The sequence below is a fragment of the Porites lutea genome, chromosome 10 (assembly GCF_958299795.1).
Source record: "Porites lutea chromosome 10, jaPorLute2.1, whole genome shotgun sequence".
Lineage (NCBI taxonomy): Eukaryota > Metazoa > Cnidaria > Anthozoa > Scleractinia > Poritidae > Porites > Porites lutea.
Window position 1 is genome coordinate 31,301,049 of NC_133210.1, and position 13,837 is coordinate 31,314,885.

Here is a 13,837-nt window from a genome sequence, read left to right on the forward strand (position 1 = left end):
ATATTTCCCGTTTAGTGCAGAGAAACAGCTCTTTGAAGCACAAATCTGTGAAACCTGTTTCTCTACCGAAGGCGCACTGCAAAATTCAAACTCACCGTCGCTGTGCTCTCCGCACAATATGAGTAGAAAAATTTTCAGCAAGGATTGCAAAACAGATTTTTTCACGCTTCTAATAGAAGCATTATTATTATGAACAGGTTGAAGGTACAATGACACAGGTGATACAGCACAGCTATTGGAAGGTCAGGTGTTGCAGTGTCACGTCTGCAACTGCATAGCTATCGAGCCGTGCATAGAGATGATTGACAGAAGTTCACGATGAGTGCAAATTTGCAGTGATTAATAACGGTTTTTTTTAGGGACCCTCCACACCCGTCGGGCCACACCCAAGCTCATCTGTATGTACTTTACAAATTTTGTAGCCGTATATTACGGTTATTACAAGTGCGGATTTTGTTTTCTGAATTCCGACCAAATTTTGTCAAATATTGCCGGTACTCTTACGTCCTGGCCCCGGTTTTTCAAACGTTGGATAGCGCTATCCACCGGATAAATCACTATCCAGCAGATAAGTATTTGGGAAACCGATTGCGTTAACCACTGGAGAGAGATTTATCCACCGGATAGCGCTATCCACCTTTTGTACAACTCGGGCCTGATGTCCTTCCTCATGAATTGACGATTTTTTTTTTCATACAAAACTGGTCGTGCGAATTTGAAAATAGATCAACGTATTCTTCCTTCATCATCTTTCCTATTGACTTTATGTATTAATTCTGTTAGGAAAAAAATTGTTGCTGAAAACTCTTGGCAACCTTGTATTCTTTCAGACAGTGCTGTGGAGCGGAGAAAGTGTGTTAGCCTGGTTGGACATGTTTTTTTTTACTGGAACAAATGAACACATTATTGGAACAAAAGAGCTTTGTATTTTTATCACAGTTTAGGTTGCGTTTGTCTGGAGAAATTAAGGTTATATCGTTTGAACGGTGAACGATTTTTGGACCGTGCTGGCAAGAAATCAATGTTGTAAGACAAAGCCTGCTAGAGACATATACTGTGACTGACCTGTCTTGTTGTAACAAATGTTGTAACATTATGACGAATAGAAGTGAACTTCATTTGGCTAAAAATAGATCACAGAATAGTTCTAAACAGCTGTCTAAGATGGAATTGTAAAAATCATTTGCCCACTAATCATTAAGGGATGAAATTAGCCCCTTTTTTGATTTAGCGTTCCCTCATTACTGGAACATATCCCTTACCACAAATAAAACGCAAACCGCGGTGACAAACATGAAGCTAAACAAACGCATAGCTAAAATAGGATTTCATTCACTGACTTCAGGGGCGTAGCCAGGATTTTTCAAAGGCGGGGTCACAGAGGCTACTCACCAGATTGTCATGTCGACCTCCACGCCCATATTAACTAAAGACAAGAGCCGTTGACGAAAATACTTCACAAAAAACCAAATTTTAAAAAAGTGGGCTTTTCAACAATGGCTTTTACGGCCAAGATATTGTCATGGCGTTTTCGCTACCTGAATATTGTAGGTTGTTTGCTCTAAAGAAGGCCTACCAAGGGGGGATCACGGGCACCCCAGGACCCCCCCCTCCCCCGCTAGCTACGCCCCTGGACTTAACGTTTCATGTCTCAACATACATTTATTCGACATTTACTTGACAGTGACTTGAGAGTATAGTCGGAGTGTCTCAGCTCATTTCAGGTAAAAAGATGTTTATTTTGATCTTATATATAAGAATTCATAGCATCTTGTTACACAATATGAACATTTTCGATATCCCCATACTTCTAAGTTAAATTCAAACACAATTTGAGTGGGTAACCTGTGTTTGTCGCCAGGATACGGTCAAGAGATTACACTACAGTTATAAATACACAACATACATATTGCAAGTAAGAGCACTCCACTGTCCAGCCCCGAGTGGGGGTTCGGTTTTCAGCGATAGCGTGCTGAAGGGCGTGCTAAAGCAGAAGCCGGTTGCTCGAAGGTCGAAACTTCCATCCTCTTTACTTTTCTTACCATGGATTTCTCGACTGGAAATTGGAGAGTGCGAGAGGCTGTAGCAGAAGATGTTCCAGACATTCTACAATTGATAAAGGTATTAAAATGCAAAGTTAACTTAAAATTACTTCAAAATCCCAACTATGCTGTTATTAATTCTCCTACCCGTCTTGTGCTCACACCAAATCATAACAAAGTGGAGACCGTTCAGCTTTAAAAATTAAGCTTTGTAGTGAACGACTATAGTCTTAGTACTATAGTCTTAGTAATTGGAGCCATGATCGATTAAAGTGCAGTCCATAGTCCGCAAATTATACTTAAGGCGTTTGCCATTTGAAAGAACTGACCGGCAAGGTCATTCTCTTCGTAATGAGAATTTCGCTTTTAATCAAAGATATCTAGCCAGATCAGTCAAATCCTAAATAGTATCGGCACTAAGGAAAACTCTCGGTAAAAGCCTATTTCATCATCAAAATGACCGGTCCAGCCATAGTCCTGCTGGCCAGTTCTGACTTTTAAACACCCATAGTTCGTGTTTTATAGGTCTCCAAAAAAATTTTTTCAGTTTGGTCTAAAAATAAGGGGGAAGCGCGGGCCACTCAGATCCTCCCCTGGATCTGCCACTGTGTATAATCTGATTTGTTTCACCCTGCAGAAGTCTATTTCTTGTCTTTGGACAATGACCCTCGCCCCGTGAATACAGCCTCGTTTTCTTGAGTATACCAAAATAGAACACTGTGCAGGCAAGGTGGGTGTGTTTACTCCAGATCCCTGGATGTGTACCCAGCCTGACATTCAGGTCTCTATGACTTTGCCTACTATCCGTCCTGTCTCTGTGATGAATAGTGACCAGTCACTCTGCTCATTACCCCTTTAAACCCTAATATCAAATTTCAAATTATCATTTGTTGTCCTTATTTGTTTTCAATAGAAGTAGTGGGGAGAATTTGTTGTAGATTCATCTTCTGTGATCAGGTCCCCAATTCTCATGAACACTGTGTTTTATAAAGAAGTGATACTACAAGGAGAAATTTGACGCTGATTACTCTTAGGGCTTAAAGGGTTAAGGATGAACTGAATTGTACGGTCACTACTTACAGTAAAAGGATGCACTTTTCTTGTAGAAACTGTTTGTCGGGATTCTAAAAATGCATTTGAACTATGCTGCCTATGGCAGATGCAGTATCCTTTCCAAATTAATGACTGTTGTTGTCAAAACCAGACTGACCATTTTTGAATGAAACAGCAAATCAATAAGAGAGATATGGATACATCTACATACTCTGGAGGGGTTTTAAACCCCCTAATATTCAGGTACATATTTTCTGTTTTAAGTACATTAGGGGGGATCCTGTAGGTTCCGTGGGTTCTGCGAATTATTTCTTCTCTGTAGCGGCGGCCGACTTTTCTACAAGGAGACCTATTTAATTAGAATTTTCCTAATGACTGAGCTTCTACATTTAAAGAGTTTTTAAGACCTCCAAGATTCAAACAATGCTCTACCAGAGTGTAAAGAGTAGAGGAAAGATCTTAACAGAGAACAGAGTTCACCATACTGCAGTGTATGCTTTGATTTTGCAGGACTTAGCTGTGTATGAAAAAGAACCCGCGTCAGTAGTCAAAGTAACTGAAGAAGGTGATCTTAATATTATGGTAAATAATGATAATGAGGCTGAGTATGATTTGAAGAATTATGCAGATTGAGGAGAATGTTACAGTGATTTTGTCACAAATAGTAATATATGGTGAGTCCTGGGACTCATCTTGTGAAACATCATGAGTCCCAGTCCAGAATCATTGAGTCCCAGTTCAAGAAACAATAAGTCCCTGGGCCCAGTTGTTCTAAGGCCGATTAGCGCCTAACCCAGGGTTAAATTTAACCCAGGTTTCTTTTTCTTGTGTTTAAAAGCATTTTCTTGGATAATTATTTCTGTTATTTTTAGAGTTTCCGATCATCAACTTGTACACCAAAAGAATTAAGACTGAACTGCTTTTTAACCTTTCAAATCTGAGTTCAAATCTCGCACTAACCCTGGGTTATCTTAACCCAGCTTTGAACAACTCAGCCCTGGGTCATTTGTAACCACACAGTTAATCTGAAGGCAGACTCCAAAACTCTGTATGACAGTTTACTGAAATGTAAATATACCCCTTCTATTGTAAAGCACAACAAAGACTAAAAGTAATATACCTCATTAACCGACAGCCACAAGAAGGGACGCAGGATGCAGAGGTAACAAAATCACTGATGTTATGGGCCTAGGTGGATATATATAACAGCCTCCCTGATCAGCATAATTTTTTCACATCATACGAAAGCCGATTTCAATAATACAAAACAATTACTGTTTTGTTATTCATTCAAAATATTTCTAAGTTTCCAACAAGTTTAACTCCTTGTAGATTTTCTCCGAAACTTTGGCCTTTTTCTTAGCACAGTTGATAACATCCATGGAGCATTATATTTTGCAGCCATTTCATCTTCAAATAGCCATAAACGTCACTTTTGTTAGTTTACTGTTGCCCAAGCAGCCTCATTTCCAGGTCAATATACCATATTTGGTCAACTTCGTTTCCAAGAAAATATATACTCGATTCAATGGTATTATTACTCGCATCTTTAAAATATGGTAAGCACCAGTTGGTTATGAAGAATTAACTGGGGGTTGGAGCCAATCAGAAACTCTGTCAGTGAAATATTTTGAATGAATAGTGTTTTTAATAACAGTAAAAATAAAGAGATAATCCTTTATTATATGGATAAGGCTGAGTATAATTATATGATGTAAATAATTGTGCAGATCAAGGAGAGTGCTGACTCCAAGATCCTTTTTAAAATGAAGACATTTTCTTTCTTTTTGTTGATTAATAATTACTGGTTGATTAATAATTTACTGGTAAATAATTATTATTTACCAGTAAATTTTTTATTAGCTTTCTGTTTTGACTTGTGGAATACCTTAAATAATGAAGTCATCATTTCCTTACATACCTGGGTTATCATAAAGCTATGAATGTACATGTAGGTCTCCTTTGTATTCTCTGTAAACAATTAATTTGAATTAACAAAATTAATTTTATATGCTGATTACATCCAAATACAGAAATGCTGAGAGATGGCTTTGGGGAAAGCCCTTGGTTTAATTGCCTGATAGCTGAAGTGATTCAAACCCCCGAAGAAAATCATTGTTTGCCAAAGAAGAGAACCGTTGGCTATGCATTATATTTCAATTACTATTCTACTTGGGAAGGAAGAACTTTATTTTTGGAAGACCTCTATGTTGACCCTGCTTCAAGAGGTACATTTATATAACAGATAAAACTATTTATGGGTTTTAGCATTGCTCGAAATTAATGGTAACCCCTTAACCAATGGTTAGTAGTTTCCAATGTCTGGTTACTAAAAATGTGCCGAAGTAACCCGACATGGTTAGTAAAAATTACTGTTAAATAAGTAGTTTCATTCATAGACTGAAATTCTTCTTGCAAATGAATATTAATTTTTACGAAAGGCCAATGTTTTTCTTTTTTGTATAAGATTGTTTTCTTTTTCAAACAATTTGTTTTGAGAGATATGCTTACGGCATAATCCAACAACACAAAAAAAGGCACATTTCAAGAAACTCAAGGTGACCGAAGGTAACCAGGCTTTTGTTGGATGGGGAGATCATTTGATTGATTTAATGTATTCATTATAATTTTTCATTAGAACGATTTTCATATGAACTTAACAAATGGTTTCAGTAAGTGTTTGTTATTTGTTTTATCAGCCAGTGGATAAAAAGATCAAAACATGGCCTCTTCGTTTTCCCGCCAAAGAAAACCCTAATATGGAGAAGGCATTGTTTTTGATTGGCCAATTGTGTTGCAGTATGATGTCAAAGCGAAGTATCGGTTGATTTCTCGAAAGTTCTCGGGCATGAAGTTTTTTCACCCGAGCGTTTGCTTAACAAACCAAAAGCCATGCGTGTTTGTATCCATTCGATAAGCCAGTCAAATTGCTCTATTTCCGTTCGTTTGTTGTTTCTGTTTTGTTCGCGCATTTTTATTTCAAGATCGTACGAAAATCGCTCTAATCTAATTTTTAGCTTTTCAGTAAATGTCAGCTATTTGTAAATGTATGTGTTCTCACTGCTCTTTCAGCCAATGCTCAAATACATTGAAATGAAGGCATTAAACCCTATATTCAACCTTCAACCCCTCCCCACCTGCCTGATCTTCAGCCCTTCGCAACCCACAGGTCAATTTAGCTGATCCCAGCTCTATACAGATGCCGTGAGAGAACTGTTTTGTGGTTCCCAACCAACACCTACCACTTGTGTTTGGTGGAGCTGGTGCTTAACCCTTGCAGTCCCAAGAGTCACTGACCAAAGTCAGTTCTCTCCTAACAATATTAATACATAATCAACGGAAAGTGTTGTGAGAATTAATAAAACAATCAACCGATGTGAAAAGCTATGATCAGCAAACAAAATCTCTCAGCCAATTCTTTAAGGAAATATATGGAGGTCAGTTTGGAGAATTTGTATGTGGATATTGGGGCTTAAAGGGTTAAAGGAGTGCTTTTGCACTTACCTTGGTAGTAAACAGCTGGGTCGATGATTGCAAGTGAGACCTCTCGCCTGGGGTTATGCCGTGTTGATGATTCCAAATGAGGACGAAACAGCTGTCCATGGCTGCCACTGCCAGGGTGATATAGATGTGTGCATGTGGGAGGTACTGGCCATACAGAAGAGTTGGTACATGTGCTTCAGTGCTGAAATTAGTATTGCTGGCAACTCACCTGCCCTTCACCCCCTCCCCACCCATCTGCCCTTCGCCCCCTCGCCACTCAACTGCCCTTCACCCTCGTGCCACCCGCCTGCCCTTCACCCTCTTCCTGCCCACCTGCCCTTCACCCCTTTGCCACCCACCTGCCCTTCACCCTCTTCCTACGCAACTGCTCTTCACTCCCTTGCCACCCACCTGCCCTTTGCCCCCTCGCCACTCAACTGCCCTTCACCCCTTCGCATCCCAGCTGCCCTTCACTCTCTCTCCACCCATGCACCCTACACACCCTGTTGAAGATGCAGATAGTGAAAACACATACCCTGTTTTAGACTCTAGGCCCTGAAAACCATACCCTGTTCAGCACACACACCCGTTTGTTTAGGCCCAATAAAGGAGTTCACCCTCCCCCCCAGTTTGTAAACATCCATATTTATTAACCCCTGTGCAAAAGGAAGCTCTATCTGGTTATGTCCTTGGGGTGTAGGACAAATTCACATTAGAACAGTTGTTGGAACATGGCTCTAAAGGCAATTCCGCTTGTGATACAAAATAATGCTGCAGGAATTGGTTATCTATTTTCCTTTTCTGTATCAGGTAAAGGGATTGGAAAGGCATTGCTGAAGAGAGTTTCTGCTGTAAGTTTTATTCATCCATTTCAGTAATTTTTAAAGTTTTAGTTTTTATGCACCTTACAACAAAGAACCTTGTATTCTTTCAGATCGCTGTGGAGAGAAAGTGTACCAGGCTGGATTGGCACGTTTTAAACTGGAACAAATTAGCTTTGGATTTTTATGACCGCATAGGTGCGGTTTGTCTGGATGGATGGAGGTTATACCGTTTGAGAGGAAAACGATTGTTAGAATTTGCTGACAAGAAACTAGAATGAGACGTCTTAAAATGCTCATGGTGTGTGCACGTTCGTTTCCAAGCCCCCTCCTTCTTGTCTGGCAGCAGCCGGCTCAACCTCAGGCCCTCCGCGTACAAAACTGGATGTGCATCTTAAGAAAATGCGTGGAAGAGACAAAACCTTCACTTGCCCCGGATCAGATCAGAAATATGCAAAAATGGGCAAAAATGTAATCTTTTTGGTGAGACGGATGACATTTCTTTCGTTCGAACACTTGACCATGACTTAAGCTGAGATCAACAAATAGTGTTTGGTAAAGTTATTCTGCATCAAATGGTTCAGTTTTGCATGTTCCTGATGGCTGCTTGGAGACCATTTACACAAACTTAAGGTCGCGGCTCTCAAATTCGCCCAATACTGTTATAGAAAATTCAGCAACTCTGAAATGCGTGAAACATTTCTAATGACTGCCTCTATTCGGAATTTCTTCCTATTTTGGATCGGTGCAGATTGTGTAAGACATTTTACCCTAAAAACTATTAAAAAAATTTTGTAGTGAAACATCGTATTTAACCGGTTTCATGGAAGTAGTTCTAAACAGCTATCAATTGAAAGATGGCATCGTTAAACATCATTTGCCTTTTTTCACAGAACACTTTTCTCTATCTGTTGTTGTATTTTCACTTCCGTTAGCAAATAGAATATTAAAATTGCTGACAGAGATGAAATTGGTTCTCTCTAGCTGTGCAGTTGATCATCATAATTTCTTGTTTACACATTTTGGCCGTGTTGGTTGAAATAGCATTGAACTAGAGTTAATTGCACATTTATGGGAAACAATAGGTCATTTACTTTTCCTCTGGAAACACGCCTTGTCTTTGAGTATTTTAAAATATTAAGTGGTTTTGCCTTTTTAAGCACCTGGCTTATTTCCAGCTTAAAAGTTGGCTAGCCTAGACTGGAATAAAGGATAGGGTTTCTGAAGGGAATTTACACGGTGAAACCAACACTCGAGAGGTAAGATTTGTGTTATTTCGACGTGCAGTTTATGGTATACATATAACTAGAGGGTAAACGGTATATTAAAACTGTTACTTTCTTTCTGCTCATTCGAGGTTTTTATGCCAAAAGCGAGTTGCGTTTTACAAACTTCTCTTTACAGGTGAACATTTAACTCATCTCCAGTTATTTCACTGGCCTTATGTTTTTTAATTTGGCTAAGGCATCCGCGTTTTTGAGGTCGTTTTTAATGCTTTATCGGCACAGTAAGCATTTAACATGGTTCTTTGATGGCCTTAGGTTTGACAATACAAAATTTAGCCACAGTAAGTTAAAAGTTGTACATCGCCAATTCTCCGTTTTAGTTCGAAACGTTACACCGCCAAACAGTCATTTATTTTTCAGACTTTGTTATTCTAATATTATTCTGCCTTTTGAAATGGTAATCTAAAGTTTCCCTGTTTTAATTTTCGGCGTCTTTTCAGTTTTGAAAAGTAAATATAAACAGAACTGATCTTGTCATTTCAGGTGTGTATAGTCCTTCGGTAACGCGAATCAATTTTCTCTCAAAAACAGTCAGTTTAATTAGTAGCTTTTTCGTAAGGTTCAATTGCCTCTTTTGCTCACGACCAATGATTCTTTTTCTTTAAAAAAAAAAAACGCCAGAATTTGATACAAACAGGTGCACCGGAGGTTCAGTAAGTTTCATTTCTACCCAGTTTCGAATGTCGAAGTGTTGGGATTTAAACAAAAAAATCTGGTGTTGAATTTCGTTGTTGGAGGTTTTCATTCGACAAAATTTTTCCTGCTTTAAATTCTTTTAGAATTTGGTAAAATTTGTCCAGTTTTAGATTTCCCGAATGTTTTAGAAATATATTCTTTAAAATATATTCTCGGAAATTTGCCTCGAATTTTGAATTTTACTCTAATGCGGTAGGTACTGGTCGCTTTGCAGGCTCGCTAAAAACTGTTCATTTGTGTTCTTTTTGACCACCGAGGACTGAGGCGTCTTCTTCACGCTCAATCCCTTCTCTTAGTTAACTAAGCAATAACTGACGTCTTTTTATATATGTGATATCTTCCAAGAACGTCGAAGATAATCCCTAACTTCATTTTGGATCATGTTAAAAAAAGATTAAGTATCGTGCGGTAGAGCAGCCAAAGAGGCTTCGTTTAAATGGTCACACCATGGGGTTTCATCCATAGACTCAAAATTTAGAACCACTTTGTACAGCATAATAAACAGAACCACAGGAAAGTACTGCTCAGTAGCTTTCATTTGAATGGTAACGCTTAAGGATTTCATCCACAGACTCAAAAGTTAGAACCACCGTGTACTGCATATTATGAAATAACTAACTAAAGATAGTACGTGCGTTCTGATTGGTATAAAACCTATGGGTAAACTCATAGAAAAACTTAAAGTTATTTTATGAAAGCAATAGACCACACTTTCTCGTGATTTACAAGCTTTTCCCGTGTTCTCCTAATATCCCGCGTGGGTTATCATGCCGGTAAACCCATAGAAAGTGTGGTCTATTGCTTAAATAAACAGTACCACGGGAAGGAACTGCTCTGTAACCTTCATTTGAATGGTCACACTTAACCGGCACCTTGTACAGCATTATAAACAGTACCGCAAAAAACACAAAATAAGGGCTGCGGATTTCAGTTTTTATATCGTTAAATGGGAAATATTGAACTTAACAGAGTTATCGTGCGAGCGATTAATCTTCATAAGAAAGGCGAAAAAGGAAGCTCTTTCTTGCGGAACAGATACTAATTCTGCTCAGAAAAAGTTACCCACGTCACACCTGACAAACCAGCGCCGAGACGATTTTGAAGCCGACAACTTTCAAAATTTACAATGACACTGAGCAATCAGTACGCTTTGTGTAAGATAGTATTACTTTTACAAATGGGTTTTGCTAATTTTAAAAACGAAAATACAGTCTTTAGTGACACCTCACTGACAGTCATTATATTTTAATATGACTTGACATTAGTCGTGCAGCATATGAAAAGTCGCGTTTATAACATCAAAACATGTGAACAAGGAAATTGTGATGGCGGATTTGTAATCGTTAGGTGTGCTAAACTCATGTCGACAAGGGAACGAAAACAATTGATCCTCATCAGTAAGTTTTCGCTTTTTTGCATCTAGACTCTCCGTTTTAAATTGATTTCCCCCGAACATGAAAACTTCCGCCTACCACGAGGGAGTGGGAAATTATGTTCCCCTTTCTTAGGTTTATCTTCTCGATCAACGAACTATTTTTAGTTTCATTTTTTTTCATATCTCTTGATCTTCTTTCGATGTTTTAAATATGTTATTGTTAAATAACTTTTGAAAATACTTTTCAAAACCTTTTTGCGTCTCCTCCATTAATATCAAAACAAACCAAAACACTTTAGTTCATAAATGACACGTATTTTTCACGTCTCAACTTAAAAGTTATAGACGAATATCGTATATATAGTGGATGATGAATTTCTTTTTTATTCCGATGATAATTTCCTCTTAAGCTAACAGTGCACTGAATCCTGATTATCTTAGGACCATTTTGAGAAGTTTTTCAAATGGGTGGGTTTGAGCGGAAGAAATCTGTTATATTTTCATTCGAACTGTTGATGTTTGATTTTTATCAGCGTTATCGAGCTATTACCGGTTCCTTTCAGGAGCGCTCTTAGGTTTTGTACGCAGTGAAAACTGGATCGAGAGTTTTGTGAATGATTGTGGTCTTAAACTTTCGATCGTTTGTTCTTTGGAGACATGTATAGCGGTAGTTTTAGTCGGTATTAAGCTCATCAAAGATTCAATTTCGGGAAGTAAAAGTAGTTAGCCAGGTTAGCATGGGGATGAAAGTTATTTCTGTTTTCTTGAAAAAAAACTAAAATTTTTATCCCGCGAATACAGCATCCTCTCTCTTTCTCTTATTGGAGCAACAGTCATTGTATGATCGACAGGTGGCTGTGTTCATTCAATATTGTCAGTGTTATTATTAACTCAAAAAAGTTCTTCGTTTCTGGTTGCCTTTAATCCCCCTTGATTATACTTTCCGATAACATTTAATAGTCACTCAGGAGGTAGTGATTGTGGGAGGATTTAAGTTGAGAATTTCTCAAAATAGACAATAAGCAGATAAAAACAGCTCAAAACAATTCTTATGGATAACAAATTGCGTGAAACTGCTATTTTATGTGTATTAATGAACAGTAAACGAAAAGTAATGGCAAAACTTGGTCACGTAGAACAATTCGCGTTTGCCGTTTGACGTAAACGTGATCCTTAACCTCTCTATTATTACAAATTATTCACGGTTGACATTACGAAAAACAGAGGACGGCTTAGCTATTTCGGCGTGCCTGCATACCGGACAACTCCGGAAAATTGTCGCGTTTTGAAAGAGTTCACAGTTATGTAATATATCAAACATGAGATGCAGTGTTTCATCACCAGATGAAACACCGAGAAGAGAGTTGAAAATACGACGCGCAGCGGAGTATTTTTGACGAACTTCGAGGTGTTTCATCTGGTGATGAAACACTGTGTCGAATGTTTGATATTTCTTCTCAAACAAAATCATTTTTGAAGGAGAAATTAAGGATGCAAATACTAAGCAGTGTTTCATCCGATTTCCAAACACTCATTAAACATTAATTTCCTTTGTATTTTCTTAATGAATTATTAATGAGTTTGAGAAGGAAATATGAAATACTCAGTGAATTACCGACTACAAATGGAAGCTAAAACACGCCAAAAATATTACTCGGAATATCTCCGAAAAAACCAGCAACTTGTTCTGCAATCGAACCTTTCTAATGCGGACACCGAAGGGAAGGAGCGAAGTGTCCTTATTAGAGTAGCCTGCCCTCTCTCCCTCTCCCCAATCCCCCTCCCCTTTTTCCCTCTCTCCCTCTCCCCAATCCCCCTCCCCTTTTTCCCTTCCTCCCTATCCCCTATCCCCTATCCCCTACCCCTTTCGACGCCTGCTACGCAGGCTATTATTAGAGAGGTGTCCGTATAAAAGAGGTCAATACGATGACGTCACTTTTACGACTCCACTTACAGTTTTAAGTGTTCAGTAGCTAAAACCAGCTTCACATCCGTCTTTAAACTGCATTTAAATTTATTAACTCACAGTACAAAGAGTAGCATACAACATTGTACATCTCAGCTACAAAGTAAGTACAGTCCTAGAAAAATCACTGGTTTAAAACGAAACGAGCTACAGCGCAGTACTGAATGAAAAAGTTGTAACGTAAAGCAGATTCTGAAAGCGTATTTTGCTATTTATTGCAATCGCAGTCAACGGTAACTACAGTAGAAAATTTAATAGAAAAGATCCTTATGCTATCTCTAGTTATTCTAGCCTTAAAAAAGTTGGTTATGTTCCTCTGTGTACCTTTCGCAAATCGTTGTTTGATATACAGCGACTGGGCTTTTGAAACCACCTTACATAGCTCATCAACCAGACGGGATTCACCCTGTGCGGATTCATCTAATCGGGATTCGGGATTCACCTGATCACCACAGTGTCCGAAGAGGTTAAATTTATATGAATTTACTCTCTGGGGCCGAGATTTAGTTGTCCGTTGTCCGTATTAGAGAGAGTCCGTATTATAGAGGGTTTTTTTTTGAAAGAAAATATATGAGAATTTTGTTGGGACATAGAGTACTAAAGTGATGACGTCATAAAAATGAAATTTCTGAAATTATGGGATTTGTCAGGATATTCTGAAAGAACAATGTCCAAGACGCCTACTTGCCAAAAATGAGCATTTGGGGGCAAATTGTCTCTGAGATCGTAGCCCAGTTATACTCAGAAAACTCCATACAAACCCTTCTAATTTGTTTTTGGGTCGACCCAAAAAAAATTTAGAAGGGTTTGTAAGGAGTTTTGTAAGCATAACTGGGCTACGATCTCAGAGACAATTTGCCCCCAAATGCTCATTTTTTGGCAAGTAGGCCTCTTGGACATTGTTCTTTCAGAATATCCTGACAAATCCCATAATTTCAGAAATTTCATTTTTATGACGTCACACTTTAGTACTCTATTGGAAACTGTCCGTAATAGGGAGGTGTCCGTACCAAGAGGTTCGACTGTATTCTGAAACTGATGAGGAATGGGCAAATGGTTTAAAAGGAAGTCTACGTGGACGGAAGGATGTTAATAAGAACTTTGAAATATTTATA

The 13,837-nt window shown here is 38.5% G+C and overlaps 1 protein-coding gene across 1 annotated transcript; it reads left to right on the top strand.

Moving 5' to 3' along the window:
- Positions 1-1,958: 1,958 nt before the first annotated feature.
- Positions 1,959-9,018, top strand: LOC140949879 (thialysine N-epsilon-acetyltransferase-like). The gene is made up of 5 exons (XM_073399021.1): positions 1,959-2,121; positions 3,606-3,660; positions 5,129-5,323; positions 7,389-7,429; positions 7,513-9,018. Exons 1-5 carry the CDS (start codon positions 2,044-2,046, stop codon positions 7,678-7,680), a joined length of 537 nt encoding a protein of 178 aa, XP_073255122.1. The 5' UTR covers positions 1,959-2,043; the 3' UTR covers positions 7,681-9,018.
- The last annotated feature ends 4,819 nt before the right edge of the window (positions 9,019-13,837 follow it).